The 21,195-nt window shown below is 45.8% G+C and overlaps 2 protein-coding genes across 2 annotated transcripts in view; one reads left to right on the top strand and one right to left on the bottom strand.

Annotated features, from left to right (window-relative positions):
- LOC137426016 (protein kinase C delta type-like) overlaps positions 1–21,195 on the top strand; it is a 70,829-nt gene that overhangs the window by 39,837 nt on the left and 9,797 nt on the right. The window contains exons 13-17 of the mRNA XM_078775353.1: positions 165–256; positions 354–416; positions 529–667; positions 7,697–7,885; positions 19,112–19,240. Of these exons, the coding sequence (XP_078631479.1) occupies positions 165–256; positions 354–416; positions 529–667; positions 7,697–7,885; positions 19,112–19,240 (612 nt within the window). The remainder of the gene's footprint in view (positions 1–164; positions 257–353; positions 417–528; positions 668–7,696; positions 7,886–19,111; positions 19,241–21,195) is intronic.
- On the bottom strand, positions 9,410–11,253 carry LOC144891492 (uncharacterized). The gene is made up of 2 exons (XM_078775115.1): positions 10,990–11,253; positions 9,410–10,377 (listed from the first exon to the last, which is right to left on the bottom strand). Exons 1-2 carry the CDS (start codon positions 11,251–11,253, stop codon positions 9,520–9,522), a joined length of 1,122 nt encoding a protein of 373 aa, XP_078631241.1. The 3' UTR covers positions 9,410–9,519.

Genomic DNA, 21,195 nt, shown 5'->3' with positions numbered 1-21,195 from the left:
ATAAGAATGCTACCAATAATGCTAACCTTTGGGATTTTAAAAATCATTATTTTATTAATACTGAGCCATATACATAAACACTGCGTGGGGTATCGTGTTCTATGAATTTGGCCGATAAGCAATGGAGTGAATTGATGTAAATTGTTGAGTGGTTGCTTCCACAGGAGCACCTCCTGTTTGTGATGGAATTTCTAACCGGAGGTGACCTCATGTTCCACATCCAAAATAAAGGTCGATTTGATCCTGAGAGAACCATGTGAGGACAAACATTTCTGACAAAGGACACTTTGCTATCTGAAGTAAAGCAAAGTAATTCGAATTATACAGGTTCACCTGCAAAACCTACTCCGCAGGTTCTACGGGGCAGAGATCGTGAGTGGGTTGCAGTTTTTGCATACGCGACGCATTGTGTACAGGTACGTGTCCATCACGTTGATGTCCGCATGTCTCACTTGGACATGCCCTCCACGAATAAACATCATGCAGACACAGTTTTGTGATTAAATGCATCCATCCGGACTCTGCCAGGGACCTGAAGCTGGACAACGTCTTACTGGATGGTGATGGACACGTCAAGATTGCAGATTTTGGAATGTGCAAAGAGAACGTTGGGGAAGAAGCAAACACCAGCACGTTTTGTGGAACACCAGACTACATTGCACCTGAGGTGAGCCTTGTCTTGGCCATGGCACCTGCCATCTTGACTGTTCTACGTATCAGAGTAAAATTGGGTGTAGTTGGGAAATATATACATATCTACCATATAAAATAGTCTGTGTGTGTGTGTGTGTGTGTGTGTGTGTGTGTGTGTGTGTGTGTGTGTGTGTGTGTGCGTGTACGTGTACGTGTGTACAGATGTTTTAGTCCAGGAGCCAGAATCTGCTCAAAATGGTTTCGTGCAACACCCACTACACAGTTGGTTTGTCACTTCCAGGTGATTGGGGAACATCTATATAACAAATCCAGCCCTGATGTGCAGTTGAATTGTGGCAGCAACAATAAATGGCAGCCACTTTTCTATGAGGGGGATGGTGTCCGAGGCGTAAATCTGAGATTTTGACGGATTTCATTTATTTATTTTTTCTCTTAGCCCCAACAGGCAAGATACATCCAATTTTGTTGTGAAAGTTTCATTCATGAGTATGAGACATCTTCTGCATGCTCACAATGCGTCATATGACCACCCTGAAGGAGCTGCGCTCCAACGCGAGTCGAAAGAATTGACGCGACCAAAGACGGAATTCGTCCGAGTTGCTTTATTGAAACAAAACAGCTCAGGTATTCTGACAAGCCCGTTTTTCGGGCAGCAATATATATACACATTTATGCCGGGGCGTTTGCCCGGGAAAACCGAGACCGGGCATGCCCGGGTGTCAAGGGCGAGTCCTGGAAAGGCGAGTCTGGACATGCCCGGGCGTCCTGGACGCGGCCTGGCAAGTCGAGGCTGGGCATGCCCGGGCGCTCTGGGCGAGCCCTGGAAAGGCGAGACCTGGCGTGCCCGGGAGGTTCGGGCATGCCCGGGAACAGCGAGTCCGGGCATGCCCAGGAGAGGAGCGTCTGGGCCCGTCCGGACGAGCCCGGCATGGCGATCGCGCCCTGGCCACGTCCTGGCAGGTGCAAGGCGATTGTGTACCTTCAGCGGGAACCGCTACAACCCACAGGTGATCGGGCAATCACCAGATACTGACGTTGCAGTCATATGCATACACATGTACACAGTCATATGCATGAGATGCCAAAAACTTTGGTTTCGTACTGGAATAAAGCAAAAGTTACGACACGTACCAATCCACGAAATAGTCTTGGCCATTGGTCCAGAAGTCTGCAAAGCACTCCCATCATTGCATGCACTAACAGGAAGTGACACGACGAGTGCCTCCAGTGGAATTGGTAAGAAGACAGCTTTGAGGAAACTTCAGGATGGTAAAGACCACCAACAGAAAGTGTCACAACTGGGAGATATTATCCCACCGACAGAGGATACTGTCCGTGCTTGTGAACGGTTCATATGCTCCCTGTACACAACAGCTCAGGCAGCAGGGGACACGGCGGACGAAATCAGATATTGGATGTTCTGCCAGAAAAGGCAGAAGAGTGAATGCCGACCACCAACATCTGACTATGAGGCAACACATTTATCGAGCTATCAGTCATTCATCTGGAAGAAGTCATTGCTCCCCAACCAAGCACTACCAAAGCCAGATGGTAATGGATGGAACATCGAAGATGGAACTCTCCAGCCCACCCACATGACCAAAGACCCTGCTCCAGTTGGACTAGTTGAGCTGACCACGTGCAAGTGTAAAGTGTCTGCATGTCAACGCAGCCACGCATGTGCCTGCAAGAACAATAACATGCCATGCACAGAAGCCTGCACCTGCATGGGAGGTGAACAATGCAAAAACCCAAACAAAGAACCTTCCACAAGCGACTCAGAAGATGATGATGAGGAAGATTAATGATGACATTTTGGTGATTTTATACCACTTAGAGGATGATTCAGTAGCAAAATATGTGTTTATTTTAATAATACAACAAATAACAGTTATATGTTAACATTGTTATGTTCAGTGAATGACTATGGTTATGATGCGCAGCCAGATTTGACCTGGTGAGATATTTTTGCTGAGATTACTTGTGGACTTTTGGTCATAACAGGAGTGGGGTTGATGATTTAAGGGGAAATGCAATCTATATTTTTCTGACTTTACTTCAGGATTGTCCAATTTTGTTTCTTGAAAAGATCATAAAGATATATCATATTACAACCATAACCGTATTTGAACAACATAAAGATGATGTTGCATAATTACAGCCGAAAAGCAAAAACTACATATTTCAGCGATTTTGTGTGTTTTACGTATAATACAAGGTATAATGATAAAAAATTTTTTTAAATCAAACTTGAACAGCATAACGAAAATCCCCTCATACTTCCCACTATCCTTTTAATTATAATGTTGAAGAATCCCTATTGGAAGAACTGAAAAAACAAAAATACAAAAAAAAAATCGTCAATTTCCAGCTTTACGCTACCCCTTAATAGAAAAGTGGCTGCCGTTTATTGTTGCTGCCACGATTTTACTGCACATCAGGGCTGGATTTGTTCTCCAGATGTATCCCAAGCACCCTGAAATGACAAACCAACTGTGTAGTGGGTGTTGCACGAAACTCATTTTCTAGGCCTCTCTTGAAAACTGGCTCCTGGACTATCTGTCCCCCTTCATAAGGGTAGGTTTTAAATGCAAATCTTTTAACACGAATGTGTGTTCATTACGGTCTATTTTTGAGGATAAAACAAAATCGAAAAACATTTTCCATAAAAGAGTAATGGGATTGTAGACTCTTCTATTGGGATTGTAGACGGTGGCTTGCAAACAGAGCCTCAAGGGCAGTGTACAGAAAAGTTTTTTTTTCAATAACAATAAATACAATGCATACGGAGGTGAAATTCAATGCACATGATGTGCAACACTCACAGAGTAAATCGAGTGTTCATTAGCATCTGTAGGATATCTCATGAATAGAAAAAGATATGAGCACACCTGACATTAGGCCGAGGCTTCATACTTTGGCACGCTCATGAGGCTGCACCGTCGAATAAACTGTTCCAAGTTGTCATATGTGATGGGTTTTGTTTACTACTATTTGTATATATATATATATATAATATATATATAATATATATATATATATATATATATATATATATATATATATATATACATGAGTGTAGGAAAGACAGGTAGAGGGGAGAGAGGGAGTAGGAGAGACAGGGGAGCAGCAGAGACAGGGGAGTGGTAGAGAGAGGGGAGTGGTAGAGAGAGGGGAGTGGGTAAGGGACAGGAGAGAGAGAGAGAGATATATATATACATATATATACATATATATATATAGAGAGAGAGAGATAGAGAGATAGGAGGCGGAGGGAGAGAAAGGGACAGAGAGAGGAGGGGGATACTTTTGTTGTCTTTCTCTGTCACTTGAGATGGGTGCTCTTCCTAGTATATACACTACATGACCAAAAGTATGCGGACACCCCTTCTAATTAGTGGATTCGGCTATTTCAGCCACCCATTACTGACAGGTATATATAATCAAGCACACAGCCATGCAATCTCCATAGACAAACATTGGCAGTAGAATGGGCCATACTGAAGAGCTCAGTGACTTTCAACGTGGCACCGTCATAGGATGCCACCTTTCCAACAATAATAATAATAATAATTCATTTATTTTGTATAGCGCTTTTCCAGAAGCCCAAAGGCGCTTTGACAGAGTGGAAAACATAATGCATAACAATACATGAAAACAACAATTGCAAAAAGACAAGAATCAAGAAAACAAACAGCAGCGATATACGGCATATATATAAGACAAGAATCAAAAAGACAAGACAAGAATCAATAGGGAAATATTTAAAGCAAAAGGAGGGAGAAGGAGAAGAGATAGTCAGGGGTTAAATGCTGTGGGTTGAATGTTGAATGCAGCGTTGAACAGGTGGGTCTTTAGTGATGTTTTGAATGTGGTGAGTGAGGAGGAGTCTCTGATGGTGTGAGGTAGTGAGTTCCAGAGGGTGGGAGCAGCGATGGAGAAGGCCCTGTCCCCCCAGGATCTGAATTTGGTCCGGATGGAGGGGGTCAGGAGGTTGGTACCAGCAGAGCGGAGGTTGCGGGTGGGAGTGTGTCTGGAGAGGAGGTCAGCCAGGTAGGATGGGGCCAGGTTATGGAGGGCTTTGTATGTCAAGAGGAGGATTTTGTACTGGATTCTCTGGGGGATGGGGAGCCAGTGAAGCTTGTAAAGGACGGGGGTGATGTGGTCACGGGTCCGGGAATGAGTGAGTAGACGGGCAGCGGAGTTCTGAATGTATTGGAGTTTATTGGTGATTTTTGAGGGTGAACCATAGAGGAGGCTATTGCAGTAGTCCAGACGGGAGGTGATGAAGGCGTGAACAAGTCAGTTCATCAAATGTCTGCCCTGCTAGAGCTGCCCCGGTCAACTGTAAGTGCTGTTATTGTGAAATGGAAACATCTAGGAGCAACAACAGCTCAGTCGCAAAGTGGTAGGCCACACAAGCTCACAGAATGGGACCTCCGATTGCTGAAGTGCTTAGCACATAAGAATCGTCTGTCCTCAGTTGCAACATTCACTACCGAGTTCCAAACTGCCTCTGGAAGCAACGTCAGCACAACAACTGTTCATCGGAAGCTTCATGAAATGGGTTTCCAAGGCTGAGCAGCCGCACACAAGCCTAACATCACCATGCGCAATGCCAAGAGTTGGCTGGAGTGGTGTAAAGCTCGCCGCCATTGGACTCTGGTGCAGTGGAAATGCGTTCTCTGGAGTGATGAATCACGCTTCACCATCCGACAGTCCGATGGATTAATCTGGGTTTGGAAGATGCCAGGAGAACGCCACCTACCCAAATGCATAGTGCCAACTGTAAAGTTTGGTGGAGGAGGAATAATGGTCTGGGGCTGTTTGTCATGGTTCAGGCTAGGCCCCTTAGTTCCAGTGAACGGAAATCTTAATGCCACAGCATACAATTACATTCTAGAAGATTGTGTGCTTCCAACTTTGTTGCAACAGTTTGGGAAAGGCCCTTTTCTGTTTCAGCATGACAACGGCCCTGTGCACAAAGCGAGGTCCATACAGAAATGATTTGTCGTGATCGGTGTGGAAGAACTTGACTGGCCTGTACAGAGCCCTGACCTCAACCCCATTGAACACCTTTGGGATGAATTGGAACGCCGACAGTGAGCCAGGCCTAATCACCTAACATCAGTGCCCGACCTCACGAATGCTCTTGTGGCTGAATGGAAGCAAAGCCCCACAGCAATGTTCCAACATCTAGTGGAAAGCCTTCACAGAAGAGTGGAGGCTGTTACAGCAGCAAAGGGGGGGACCAACTCCATATTAATGCCCATGATTTTGGAATGAGATGTTCGGGTGTCCACATGCTTTTGGTCATGTAGTGTGTGTGTATATTATATATATATATATATATATATATATATATATATATATATATATATATATATATATATATATATATATATTTATATATATATATATATATATATATATTGTTGTGGATATGAGAATGGTTTTTTTAATTTTATTGTATAGTAAATTGTTGTAAATATCACCCTCTGTAAAATGTAATGATTCCTTGTAAATACCTCCGTAGTGTAAAGATAAAAAGGGGGTCTCGGTAGTTATTCCATAAACACCACATTGCAGGACCCAATAAAACCCTTGTTCAGTAGCTTATATCTTATTATGTGTCTTAGGGTAAGGCCGTGTCTCCCATTAATTTAAATACTCCATTGCACCAAGTGAAATAAGAGTAGATCCCCTTTCATTTCATTTCAATGGCCAACTGCATTTTGGGCGGTTTTCTTCAACCACCATTGGCCACGAGGCAGGGTTGGGAAAGAAGGGCGTGTCTCCACCTCGTCATAGAGGGGAGGAGTGAGCCAGCCCCGAACAACCAACCGAGCACGAGGGGTTTGGTTTGAGAGGGCGGAGGAAGAGCGTTTGGGGGAGGTTCGCAAAGGTTGAGGGGCGGGGCCTATATAACCCGCCGGGGGGCGTTCCCCAAGGCAGATGCGCTTTTACAGAGACAAGGAGATGAGTCTGAAAAGAGAGGTCCATGACAAGAGCTGAGTTGGTCGTCAGGGGTGGTCAGTGGTTGCGTTGAGTGGTTGCGTTGGAGAAAGAGTGGTTGGACTAAGAAAGAGAGAGGAGAGAACCCGTCATGCCAGACCCCCCACCAGCGCGTCGGCTCCGACCGTGATCCGACCCGTGATCCGACCCGTGATCCGACCCGTGATCCCGCGCACACGACAGGATCGGTGGCATCAGCGGCCGTCGAGGTCCAGCCCGACGTCCCGTGCGGAATCAAGCTCCAGCCAGCTCCGTGCCGTCCTCCCCCTCCAGCCACACACCTCCTTCCAGCCAATCCACTCTGCAATTCCCCGTGTGAGTCGTCTTTGTTTGTTCTGTCCTGGGTAGGTAATTAAGCTTGTATAAGGAATTCACTGTGTCACCTGCGTCTCATGTCCCCTGTAAATAATCGTGACTGCTCTTTTTGCTTATGTGTGTAAATAGTAATAAATCCAGTTACTCTTCTGTACGTCTTCTTCGTCTTCTTCCTCTTTGCATTCGGTCGCTTTAGAGTTTTCCAGATTGAGTAGCTGTGGCGCGATACGGCCAACGTTTGGGTAAATCGGGTGAATCGGGGAAGAACAGTTCGGCCGCGGTTATACCTCCGCTCGGTAAAAATAACATCCTAATCCGCGGACCGCAACAATATATATATATATATATATATATATGAAACAGCAGGTACACTCAATCAATATTTTGTTTGCAGAGAAAATGGTTAAAGTCGGATTTTTTGATCACAGGATGGTCTTTAACTGGAACCACACTTGGTATTGAATATCTTCCTGCAGATCCCAGTTGAAGACAATTCTGTGGTCAAAATATTTGACCTAAGCCTTTGTCCACATGACAATTTTTTATCGTTGGATGTGAATTCTTTTTTTCCTTAATAAATGTTCTCTGTTCTAGATCCCTGATTTGGTCCAGCAGAAACTCCTGTTCCTCAATACAACATTCGTAACATCCGAACATTGTCTGCGGTGGTTTTTCCAAGTCAGACTGACTATTACAATGCCTGTCCCGACAGATCTTGCAGGGCCAGCGATATGGAGTGGCGGTAGACTGGTGGTCCTTTGGGGTTCTGCTGTATGAGATGTTGATTGGACAATCTCCATTTCGGGGGGAGGAAGAAGAAGAGCTATTTGAATCAATTCGCACAGAGACTCCGAGCTATCCAAGTTGGATCACGACTGAGGCTCGACACCTTCTGCAGCAGGTCAGCATGGGAATAACAGAGAAATCGAAAGTGATACCTGTCAGTCGGTATCATGGTCTAACACTTAACATAAACAGCATGTAATTTGAATATGCAAAGTTCGAAAACGCTTCTTTTAAAAACCAGTGGCACGATGGTTCATCAATAGTATGCTCACTGCAGAACTTTATGGTCATGGCAAGAGTTACCATTACAATCTTTGATCTGACCCTACAGGTGTTTGGGGTCAGATCAGTGGGTGACGCTGCAATATTAAGCACACTGTCGTTCAGAAGGGGTCATAAGCTAACTGTTCTTTCAGCAATACAGAACTTTCAAAATGAATATGAATGCTAAATGAGGCCTTTTGCACATGCGCTGTATGTGTCTGAACACGGAATCAGTTCTACTCGCCGGCACGTTTAACCTGCCGTTGCCAACACAAAATCTGTGATTCAAATCGTATTTTGAACATAATTCTCAGCATTTTGATGAAAGAGTGGCAATTTCGAGATGGTAAAACATAATTGTTCTGTTCCTGAATGCAAATCAGATGAAGGGAAATATCGGTAATGTGAGAAATATCTGTGGATGAGATGAGTCTGGTTTGTAACATGTCCTGATAGTACAAGTGAGCGGCAGCAGTGGATATAAAACATGCGCGTGCGCATGCACACACACACACACACACACACACACACACACACACACGCACACACACACACACACGAAGTATGAACACACAGATGGACACTTCTCCTTTTACCAATAGATGCAAAAATATAGTATAATTTCTCTTGCAGCTGTGCAACCAAACAAATAATATATTTATAACAGTCATCGAAGCTCCCGTAGACCCCCCCACCCCCTCTCCCAACAAAATTAATAGTAAATAAACTTATCCTGTATATGCACAGACCCCAAACATGTCCTTCCCATTGGTGTTCAGGAGAACCTAATCCAGATGCACAAGTACATTCACTGGTAGCGATCCATTGGGGGTTTGTGTAACGCACCTACCTCCTCTACACTTCCACCGACCCACATGATCGGGAGTTTGCAGTACGAGCAGTTTCCTGTTTGGCGAGTTGAGAAAGTTCTCCAAGTCTTTCGTTGTGCAGATAGTGCAGCGGCATAGCAAACCAATTGTGCATTTTGTGATGGAAGCACCAAATTTGGCAGAATGATAGAATATTATATGGAGAACATTTTCAGATATGGAACCACTTTGGAATTCACCCCAATGTGGCCGCCATATTGGATTTCAAAATGGCGGCTTAAAAATCTTTAATTACAAATATTTCTGGTTCTATACCAGCTACAGCCTTGATTTTAGTGTCTGGATGTACAAACTTGAGGTCAAGGAATTGAATGGTTCTACTTTGAAGTTGATTTACTGACGCCATATTGGATTCCAAGATGGCGGCTTCCGAAAATCTGCTGACCGATATCTCTGGTTCTATGCCAGCTAGATACTTGATTCTGGTGTCTAGATGTACATTTCTGAGGTTAATGAATTGAATGGTTGTATTGAAATATGTTTTAATGCACATAAGCAACTGATAATCCCATATTACGTACATTGTATACACACGTTCAGCAAGAGAACTAGCGAGCGTATTGCATCAAGTCATGCCAAGTGTCACAGTTCCAACTCAATGTGAGCAGTCACCATCACAGGCACACAGTGCTGTGCATTTCAGAGCCGCTTTCTTGCACTTGCATCTCCCACTGCAACCGTTTTCGCACCCACAACAGATGAGTTCATAGCAGGATTTGGCAGCTTCTGGTAGTGTTGTCCACAGAGGATCGAACTGTCCGTCATTGTCCACCCACCCCCAGTCGCATGGTGATGGGAGATAGCAGTGTGGGACAAGAGACTGTCCCCAACAATGTCCACCCTGGTAAGTTGCTCTCTTCACGTGTTGTACTAGGGCGGCCTGTGTTGGAGGTATTGCTTCAATGGATCGAGATTTCTTTGCAAAGAGTTTCTTTCTTGCCAGATTCACCTCAGAACATGTGCATGTGCGGTCGTACAGAAGCACTACGTATCTCTCCAGGGTTGCCAGTGTATCCTCAGAGATCTCACTTGGTGCAGATGCCAGGTCCAGGAATGCATTGGTCACTTCTGGAAAAGTTTCCCATACTGCCCATGCTGTTTTCTTGCCACGACCTGCAAAGCTCGAGACGGTATCACACCCTGTGATTGCATGGAAGATTGGCAGTGCCTTGGCTTTGTCTGGTCCCAGGGTAGCAGACAGCTCATGTGCTGCTATGTAGCGGAAGTTCTTTCCGGTTCCAAGCGCTAACCAGAGTTCGTCCACTACCTCATTAAGCTCCTGGGCCATCCACACAGCGAGAACCACCACATCTGTGTCCACGGTGCGGATGAGTACTCTGCGGTGTCCAGATTTCATAGCAGCTGCTGCGTGGAGCATCATGCGCGTGTCTGCTTCCTCGTGATTGCACGGGGCCAAAGCGGCTGTGTCTGCACATGGTGGTACAGCAATGACCTGTTGGTGTAAGCATGAACAATACCGTGATGTAAATTCCTTTGGTGTAGGTGGTCACGAATAAAACCTGACATGAATCTGCATAACATTTATTAATTTATTTCAGTACATTATTTCAAGTACATAAATACAGGGCAATTATTATTATTATTATTATTATTATTGTTATTTACTTGGCATCAAACACATGAAATCATACAATATGACATTGCACATATAACAGTAGCCTGTTCATGTACACTCCCCCAAGATGCCAGGAAAGAAAAAAGCAATTCAAGAACACTATGGCCAATAGGCCTTTCTTAACAATTTGAGGGAGTGTACCGTGGACAGCTAAAGATTATATATACAATACAAAATATTATTCCGAATAGATAATACAAATCGGGATTATATAATCAAAATTAAATTATATGAAAAGAATACACATATGTGGGTAAGAATTTACTCTACAACAGCATAAATCAATAATACATTGTATAATATGTACTGAAACCACAGAAGATTGTACACACACTCTCAAACACACAAGCAGGCACGCACCCACTCTCACCACCCAGACACATACACACACTTTCACTAACACACACTAACATACATCATGCACATTACCTGTTCACCGTCAGTAGCAATCAGCTGTTTGTCTGGCACATCGATGGACTCCGTGACCTGCTTAGACAGAAAGCTGAAGAGTTCCTCCTTGTTCTCGTCGACACGGAGGAAACTGTGCCAGTTGCCTGGTAGGAGGGCAGAGCCAGTGACACGTCTGCGTATTCCCTTGCCTCTGTTGGTCCTTGCAGTTGCCTTCAGGCTGCCTGACTTTGCATAGCGGTCCCACACTAGATCGAGACGAGATCGATGTTGAAGCTGTGACATAATGTATGGAACGAATACTTTTGTGGCATAGTCAAGAAATGTTTTGGTCTGGCCTGGGCTCAGCATTTGAACTATTACAGCTCCATCGAGGATCACAGAAGATACTTGTGGTGGGTCCGACTTTGTTTCGACAAGCTGTTCTAAGGGCTGCAACAAGTCAGCTTTGGAACCAAAGCGGAGCTGTCCATTTTGCGAGAGTGCTGGCGGATGTGCGCTGTTCTCATGTTTGAAGAACTGCTCGAGACCCCCATCTCTGGTTTGGCATGCGATGTATAGTCTGGAGAAGAGCTCTGAATCACTCTTTGCAGAGGCTACTTGTTGTTTGCTCTTCTGGGCAGCTTTGACCTTGATGGATGAAAACAACAGGAGTTTGTTGCGTTTGATGACATCATTGAGTGGCTTGGATCTGTCTGCCAGACGTTCCTTCTCAAATGAATGGAACTGATCTCTCCCAATCTGTACAGCTGTACGCACAGTATCTACAACAGCTGGGCCCAAGATCTCCAGTGTGCCCAGGACCAGCAAATCTGTGCTTTCTTCTTCAAAGGGGCTGCCCATCTCTTCGATGACTGTTGTCAGTGCACGGACATCTTGGACGAACTTCTTCTGCACACTGTCGGTTTGCTCATGGTGGTGGGTGTGCTCTCCCCTTTGGCGCAGTTGCTGTGAGGTCTCAAATTCTGTGATGACCCGAGCAACTTCGGGGCCAGCCACCATCCACCGTCGAAGGGCACTTGGATTTTCAGTTAGGCCCACTGCCCCGCCATCGCCTTTGACCGTGGCATTGTTTTGTTCATGAGCCTGGTCTAGGGAGATGGCGGAGGAAGCATGCCTAGTCTTCTTGGATGTGAAGTGCCCCGCATGGAACTTGGCAGCAACATCTGGGTGTTTCTCTGCAATGCCAACCATGTCCCTGATGTGGACTGGTAACCAGCGAGCATAGTGGATATGGTCCAATGCAGCGAACCATGCAGCTAGCTCTGGTAGGGTGTCCATGTACAGCATGAAGTTGGACTCTCTCAGTGAACGTATGTAGAGGAGTATACAGAGCTCCAGGTTAAGTACAGTGGCCCAGTACTGAAACTGTGGACATGCCGCTGCTCTCTGGTCACACCATGCCTCGAACTCCAATGGTTCCTCATCTCTTGCAGTTGCTCTTTCGTTGTATATGTCATATGCACGATGCTGCAGTATGTGTAGGGCAGCAACAGTTACTTGGTGGGCGCGTCTTGTACGGCTGACGTGAGCTGCACGCAAGAAGGAGTCTGCTGTGCCAGCTGTTGCTATCTCTGCCTGAACCAATGCCTGTGTCCAACCGCTGTCTTGCAGCCAGTCTCCTGCTGTCTTCAAAGCTGCCATCTCTGTGTGTAGACCACCCAGCATGACCACAAAGAGATCTTCACCATGTGTGTCTGGCCAGTTCCATTGCACCTGCTTGGCGATCGCATAAAGTGGTTGGTCCAGTGTGACGACGGGTATCTGTCCAGGGTTTAGCTCATTGATCGCTGCTTTCACGACATCCATGGCATGGCGGATCATTGGCACTGAGTGGGCTTGGTCATGGAAGAGGGGAAGCAAGGCAGTGGGTGTGACTGTGATACTAGTATCCTTGGCCGATTGGTTCTCTGCGTGATGTGCAGCCCAAGAAATGTTTCCTGGATTCTGTGTGTCACCACTGTCACATGCATCCTTCACAGTCTGGAGCCACCTCTTCTCTTTATCCAGTTCAGCTTGTGCAGGATTCCTCTGCAGCGACGCCTGGGTTCCAGCTGGTACAGGGTGGCTTTTGGCAAGTGAACTAACTGGTTGTACATCTGTGTAATACCGTGGAAGGTCCTCCACAGTCTTGACATTTGAGACACCCCCGATGATGACAATACCTCGGTCTGTGCCTTGATTGTCATAGTCTGGATGTTGTATCAATGAAATACCAGTTCCGTGGAAGGAGTCGTGTGCTGTCGTGGAACTGGGATTGTGGTCTATATTATCCACAGCTGATGTGGTGAACACTCCACCGCGGAGCTTTGGGGGACAGACCACCTTCTCCGCCCGAAAGCGCTGACAGACCCCGTTCCCCAGCTCTGCAGAGATCCGTAGCACTCTATCATAGGCAATGCTGATCCCTAGTCCAGATAATGTGTGAACCAGTTCCCTCTTTCTCGTATGGGCTTGAAGCATCAAGCCAAGATATATTGGCAAAGGAGTCTCTTGACTAATGCTGTGTCGTACGTCTGTGCCTGCACCTCTCCTCTCATGCTTCACACTGTTGTATTTGAGAAGTTGAGCTATTGTCACAGACGCCGATGCCGATGACTGACATGCCTGATCTTTGATGCCTGCGCCCTCTAAAATCATGGAGACCATTGTCAGCAGCAGTTGTGGCACAGACTCTTCTTGACATTTGTTTGAGAAGGACCCATTGAAAGGCTGAGATGACTGGAACATATCCTTCCTTATAATCCCTGCAGCTCGTGCCAGGTGCACAACATCACTGTCAATATCATGTTGACATGCCTTGGCTAATGCACTGCCAATGTCTTCCTGAAACACCAGCAGGACATCTCTTCCCTGCCTGTGCTCCTGCAGATCAGGGAAGTGTGCCAGGATACGCTCCTTGAGTCTGGTTGTATGGACTCGTGTTTCCAGCACAACTCCGAACTGTTCCATTCTCATTGTGTAGAGCTTGGTGAGGTCTGCCATCTTGAATACAGGAGCAGTGTCTTCTTCTTTAGCAGTTTCCTCTATGTACGTTACCAGTTCAGCAAGGACTATTGCTGAAATGACATCTACCGTGCTCTGGCTTTGCTCAGCAAGCTTTTTTGCTGCCCTCACGCGGTTGTATAGGGATGTCAAACATTTCTTATGGTACTTGGCCTCTCTTGCGACCATGTCCCCAGCACTCAGTTGGGCTAACAAAGTGGTATCCTGAAGAAACTCTGCAGCCTTGCGAACGTGTTTATCTAGTTCCAATGCCGCTGCTTGATGAAACTCCAAACCAAGCTCTTGCTGGCAGAAGAAGCACAAATTGTCGCATATGCTATCAACACAAGCTGCCTGAGACCTAGTAAGCTTGTACTTATCTGTGATTGTACTGGGGATAGGGCTTCCCTCTGGATGACTTCTCTTCTGTACCCGCTGTAGCTTGGTAGTGTTATATTTCACCCTGCATGACTTGTGCCACTTGGCTTGGTGGGCAGCTAGAGTGGCAGCTATCCCTTGGCCTTCATCCAGTCGTTGCAAGTCCACGTCTTGTGGCAGCTTGCCTAGTTTATTGAATGCTGATAGATTGTCTTCAAGTGTCTTGTATCCAGCACCTGCATCAGTTCTTTTCGTGACAGCAGGACACTGTAGGGACTCTCCTATATCAACTTGACACAGAACACAGAGTTCCCAGTCCAGTGGCGTCTTTGGCGTTGAAGTTACATGCTTGGTAACATGAACTAACTTGAACTGCTTCGACATGATTGAAACCTGGATGGAGCAAACAAACAAAAAAGTCGTTTAATTAGGGGTTAATCAACGGACCAGCATGTTTTATCTACAGGACAATACACGACCCCCCCTGAAATTTGACACCAAATGACCTCTTTTAGGGGTATTTTTGGCCGAAATTTTCAAATTTTTCACTCCCCAGACCCTTAGATGTTCCCTTGAGCTCAGAATCGCCGCTGTAATGTGTCTACTGATGTTAGAAAAGATATAGGGCGAATGGGGCAATAATTGTGCCTGTAGGATTTGTTTCCGCCACCCCCCCTAAGGGTTACAGATTTTTAAAGCCGCCATTTTGAAATCCAATATGGCGGCGACCTTGGGTGAATTTCAAAGTGGTTCCATATCTGAAAATGTTCTAAATATAACATTCTATCATTGTGCCAAATTTGGTGCTTCCATCACAAAATGCACAATTCTTCTTAAATTTTTGCTATGCCGCTGCACTAAGAGGCGCACAGCCCTTTCTCTCAGGTACTTTTCCAAGTATCTTCCAGGAGCTTGGTGTGCCATTCCAAGTAACAATCCTTATCCCGACACATAATACATTTTATTTCGCCACAATCCCTTCAGCTTCCTGGGGTTTCTGTGCATGCACACCCAGCATTTTGGGGCAGATTACGTCATTTAGAAAATGCCACATTAAACAGGCCTGGCAGGATAGCCGAGAAGTATGCACACCTACGTCTGAATTCTTTTTTTCTTTTTTTTCTTTTTTTTTGTATACAAGATCGAGGCTCGTGAAAGAGCTGACATTAATCACACAAAAAGTCAAGCCGACACACAAAACACAAAAAACAAGGGGAGCGGCAGACAAGATGGGGAGAGAGGGGGAAGGACACAAACACAACATTTGAGAGCAGGGAGATCGGGAGGACTTGGGGGGAGGTGGGAGAGGTATAAAACATGAACACTGCAAGCACTCTGGGGTGAATTAGCGGGGGTATAAAAGATCAAGGTTTTGGATGGGGGAAGATAAGAGATGGTGGTGAACAGCAGTTTTAAAGACCTGGAGGGAGGAGTGGGATTGAAGGGAGTGGGGGAGTTTGTTCCAGAGGTGGGAGAAAAGGGGAATGAAAGAGTGAAGGTGAGCAGAGAGCCTAGATTTTGGCAGTTTAACCATAATTTACCTTTTGTAATAATTGTCTTGTCTTGTATCGTGTCGCAGCCACGGAGGGGCATCAACGTGCGTTGACCCTCCAATGGACGTTAAACTTGGTGCCTCATCATGCCTCATTAGTTAGTGGCAGTGTTACTACTCTTTAAAAATTCCAAGATGAGCACCTGAAATTTTCCAAGATTTTCCAACCTTATATGGATCATTACACGTTGCTTCTTAAATCAATAATTTGAAATTTCAAGAAATCTATTTATCAGAATGGCTGGACATTGCAACCAATGGGAAAAGATGTGTCTTTATTGCAGGAAGACATTCATCAGCGCAACTTTTACATCCCAAGATGGGTTTAAATTTTCCAAGATCTTGGGAAATTTCCCAAGTAGTGGTAACACTGGTTGGTGGATGTTAACGAAAGACTAGGCGAGCTATCGCCGGCACCCTAAACAAATTACAAAATTCCTGCTCTAAACTACAGAGGGAACTGCATCAGCGGCCCGATCACACCCCAGCCACGTACTGCATACGAAAGGAGGATGACAAGACAAATATATATATATAAAACACAGTTTGTGTGTGTGTAATGTTACCGATAGACTCCTAAACGGAGAGGCTCACGTGCTTGATATTTGGCATAGACATGGCCATTGAGCCTGGGAAGGACATGGCCTACCTAAAAATATTTGACGAGATCCATATTTTTTATTCATATTTATCTCAGCGCATTTCAGCGAGGAATATTATACACGGAATCTGAGCCGGTGGCAGAGCAGCGCGCTGATTCGCTCAGAGCAATTACGTGATGTTCCAGCCTTGCCGCCATAATCTCACAGTTATGCGTTCGCACATAATTCAGAGCGAAAAGCGATTGCGTTTTTTCACATTTCAGCGAGGAACATTGCCATTCACACCACATAGGTTTTTTTTTCTTTCATCTTTAGATCCATCTTTTTAGCCATAACGTAGTGAATGTAGCGTAACGTAGCGAGGAATATTATACACGGAATCTGAGCCGGTGGCAGAGCAGCGCGCTGATTCGATCAGAGCGATCACGTGATGTTCCTTCCTTACCGCCATAATCTCACAGTTATGCGTTCGCACGTAATTCAGAGCGAAAAGCGATTGCGTTTTTTCACATTTCAGTGAGGAACATTGCCATTCACACCACATAGGTTTTTTTTTCTTTCATCTTTAGATCCATATTTTTAGCCATAACGTAGCGAATGTAGCGTAACGTCGCTTAGCTAACGTAGCGTTAGCATAACGTAGCGTAGCGTAGCGATCCTCACTCAGGATCTTCGTCAGGTTCGCGAGCGAGTTAGCCAAAACGTAAAAGTGAAAATATATCGAATGCTGTTTTGATGCTTTTTACTGCTGTTTTAATGCTTTTACATTGCTGTTTTGATGCTTTTTCACTGCTGTTCTGATGCTTTTTCACTGCTGTTTTGATGCTTTTTCACAGCTGTTCTGATGCTTTTTTGCCGTTTTTTAAAATATAAAAATCTCATTTCAAAAAAAAAAAAATCCAAAAAAATCTCGCAATGATGACATATAATTCACAGAAAACGTTGAAGCAACCGCGTACTATTGCGGTGATGTTGAACTCTGAGTGAGAATAGTTCTAAATTTTAAAAACTTTCATCTGATATTTGTGATTTATTTCAAACAAACTGTATTTCCCATCTACACGGCCATGTATTCCTATTAACGTTATGTAAAGTACATAAATTGTGTGGATTACATCATTTGTGGATGTGATCAATTGCCAGTTACCATCTATATCCCTCCCCTCCCCTTCCCCCCTCCCCTTCCCCCCTCCTCCTACCCCCCTCCCCTTCCCCCTCCCTTCCCCTTCCACCCTACCCTCTCCCCTTCCCCCCTCCCCCTCCCTTTCCCCCCTACCCTTCCCTTTCCCCTCCCCTCCCCCTCCCTTTCCCCCCTACCCCTCCCTTCCCCCTACCCCATCCTTTCCCCCCTACCCCTTCCCCTCCCCCCTTCCCCTCCCCTCACCCTCCCTTTCCCCCCTACCCTTCCCTTTCCCCTCCCCTCCCCCTCCCTTTCCCCCTACCCCTCCCTTCCCCTACCCCTTCCTTTCCCCTACCCCTTCCCCTCCCCCCTCCCCCTCCACCCTACCCTCTCCCCTTCCCCCCTCCCTATCCCCCCTCCCCTCTCCCCCCCTTCCCCCTCCCTTCCCCCTCCCCCTTCCCCCCTCCCTTTCCCCCTCCCCCTCCCTCTCCCACTCCCCCCCTCTCCTCCCCTCCCCCTCCCCCCTCTTCTCCCCTCCCCCCCCTCTCCTCCCCTCCCCCCCGTTCCCCTCCCCTCCCCCGCCCGGCAATGCCGGGCACTTCTGCTAGTTAACTATAATGACATCACATTGAAGATCTTTAGACTGGTCCAAAATTTAATGGGTTTTGTTGACCATCTTGGTGTCCTCAGTAGACCTTTCCTGATCTATAACTGGTATGGCATCCCCATGGAGTTTATTGAACAGTGAGAATTGAATCGGACATCATGTTGGTAAGTAAACCAGGCTTACCTATGTACAAGTATAACTAGATGGTATTCATAGAATACTTACCCTGCCCAGTCAACTTGTTGCGAGCCAACTCTTCTGTTTTTGAACATTTTTTATTTGATCCAATATGGCTGCCAGACCACGTGAGCGATGACATCATAAATTTATATTCTCTAATATAATTGTTGCATAGATTACGCTCAATACATTTCAAGCTGATCAGACTAAGCGTTGTTCCTGTCCAATTATGACGTCATAATTATGGCACCAATGACTTCATCGTTAACAACACCTATTCCCCATATGGAGTTCTTTACAATGAGCCATGTTTCAATTTTTTCCATGCAGCGGTTCTGGAGATATAGAGGTGCAACATTTTTCGGATTTTTTCAAGATGGCGCCTGTACCACGTAACCTGACGTCATAATAATCATTAAAATATTATACAGGAGGAGGCCCTCCTAAGGTGAAAATTTAGTGTCAATCGGACCAACAGTTGCCGAGAAAATGAATTTTTAAAATGCAGACACGTACGGCACACGTACGTACGTAACTGAACGCTTAACTCCACTTTTCACTTCGTGAGCGCAGGGTAACGAGTGAACTTCAAACAAAATGCAATAAATAATAATGGATTTCATTTGCAGAACTTAACGTTATCCTACACATTACATCAAGTTATCAAAACACTGATTGGAAACACAACCTTTGTCCATTTTGTGTGAGTTCTGCTTCAGATGTTGAACCGTGACCCAGTTGAGCGACTCAGTGCAGCTGCGAAGATACGCTGTCATGGATACTTCTCCTCCATCGACTGGTCTGCGCTGGAGAGACGGGAAATCCCTCCACCATTCATTCCACACGTGGTGAGGCCTACATCTACATTGTTTCTTCATATTGTTTTATTAAGCCTCTTCTATAGGATAGGGGAAGACTTATTGCTGTTGTCGGGTTTGTTTCTACAATTAGTGCCCCCAATTTTAATGGAAACAATTTATTAGACCCCAAGGAGTATTAAACCACTATTTAGGTGGAATTTTGGAACCAAATTTTGCATCAATAAGGTAAATAAACCATATTGTTACGTTTGTAGGGGGTATGCAGTGATTACTTCAGTTAAGGTAGATTTGCATAAATTAGCATGCTCCGATTGCCGTGAAGAAGAAGAACCACTATGTAATAAGTAGGGATCCGGGAGGTCATGTGTTTGGATTAAGTGTTACGTGTGGCCATAGGAAGGGTGGCTCTTGTGCTAATTAGCTCAGGGATTATGGGTAAAATTAGCCCTTGTACGTCGTTACCTCTGTATCTATACCTTTGTCTCTTTTGGCACCGCACCATAGACACGTAGGGCTAGAATCACACATTTAAACACTCATTAATAAAACCCTCACTCATAAATATTGTAAAATAATCAGATCTACAACAGGTCTCAGAAGGTGAGTTTAATCTGAATCGAACACCAGCAATATCTGAAAGAGAATTAGCAATCATAGGATCAATATATGTCAAGCATATAAGCAATAAGAGTATCATAGTCAAGCACGCAAGCAAGCGACATGAAAAGTGGTCCCCTTACCATTCTAAGCATACACGTGGATAAAGCTTGATAAATGTCTCAGGACTGCGCTTCGCGACTCGGGGCTAAGTTCTTATAATAGCCACGTCGTGGAGAGAAGCGGTAATGGCACCTGGGTCGCAACTTGGATACATTTTCATCACATTTCTCCCCGGGTTTAAAACTTCGCTAGCAAGCCGGTGAGCATCAAGCATATAACTACAGCTATCAGCTGGGTACAATAGAGTTACATCACGACCAGCCAAAACGATCAGGGCGGCGAATCTCTCGTCCCGTGCACGTGCGGTGCACGTCGGGGCCCTCGGTAGCAGCATCTTGATCGACTCCATCAGGAGTGCTCTCAGTTGTCGGTGACGGGGGTGGTGCAATTATCTCTGGCGGCGAGGGCGAATTCCCCAACACCGGGTTCCCCGAGCAGAGCTCGGTCCCAACGGGATCCCCACAGGGCGCAAGTTGACGGACCGACACAGTGGTTTCGCGTCCATCGGGCAGTTGGACTCGAGCATGATCAGGATTCGTTTGAAGGATCTGAACCTTGTCAATGAGTGGGTCATATTTGCTCGCGTGCACCGCCCGTTTGAGAAAGGCCGGACCGGGCTGAGCGAGCCACCCAGGCAGAGGATGGACAGATCCCGTGCGACGCTGGTAACAAAAAAAACGATCGTGCGAAATTTCATTTGTCACCATGCATAGGAGCGAGCGGATTGAATGAAGGGCCCCATGCACCATACCAGTCCAATGGTCTGGTCACAGGCCATGAGACTTGAGGCCCAAAGAGATGGCCCTCCATATAGTGCCATTAAAGCGCTCCACGCAACCATTAGCCTGGGGGCTGTACGGTGTGGTGTAGCTAGACGCAATATTACGATGCAACAGAAAGGCCCGCACATCTTGTGACAAGAACACCGCTCCTCGGTTGGTATGCACATACCCCGGATTCCCAAACATCGAAAACGGGTATTGCAGACATCGGATAACCGTAGCCACGGACATATCGCTGCATGGGAAGGCGAAAGGGAATCTAGAGTATTCGTCCACAATGGTGAGGAGGTAACGAGATTTTTGTTTTTGTTTTTTTATATACTGAATCGAGGCTCGTGAAAGAGCTAACATTTATTCCACAAACAAATCAACCATACAAACAAAACATACAAAAAGAGGGAGCGGCAGACAAGATGGGGAGAGGAGGGGAAGCACACAAACACAACACCTGAGAGCAGGGAGAAGCGCAGGAGGGAGAGG

Source organism: Myxine glutinosa, chromosome 4 (genome assembly GCF_964187855.1).
Source record: "Myxine glutinosa chromosome 4, kmMyxGlut1.1, whole genome shotgun sequence".
In the NCBI taxonomy this organism is placed as follows: Eukaryota; Metazoa; Chordata; class Myxini; order Myxiniformes; family Myxinidae; genus Myxine; species Myxine glutinosa.
The sequence above is the reverse complement of the archived record's forward strand: the minus strand, read 5'-3'. Positions and strand labels throughout refer to the sequence as shown.

What these genes read in the sequence shown, in the direction of transcription:
- LOC144891492 (XM_078775115.1), bottom strand. Translation starts at nt 11,253, where the DNA reads ATGTCACAGCTTCAACATCGATCTCGTCTCGATCTAGTGTGGGACCGC. An exon ending in TTGCTACTGACGGTGAACAG is followed by an intron (nt 10,378 to 10,989) that starts GTAATGTGCATG and finishes TTACACCAACAG; the next exon opens with GTCATTGCTGTACCACCATG.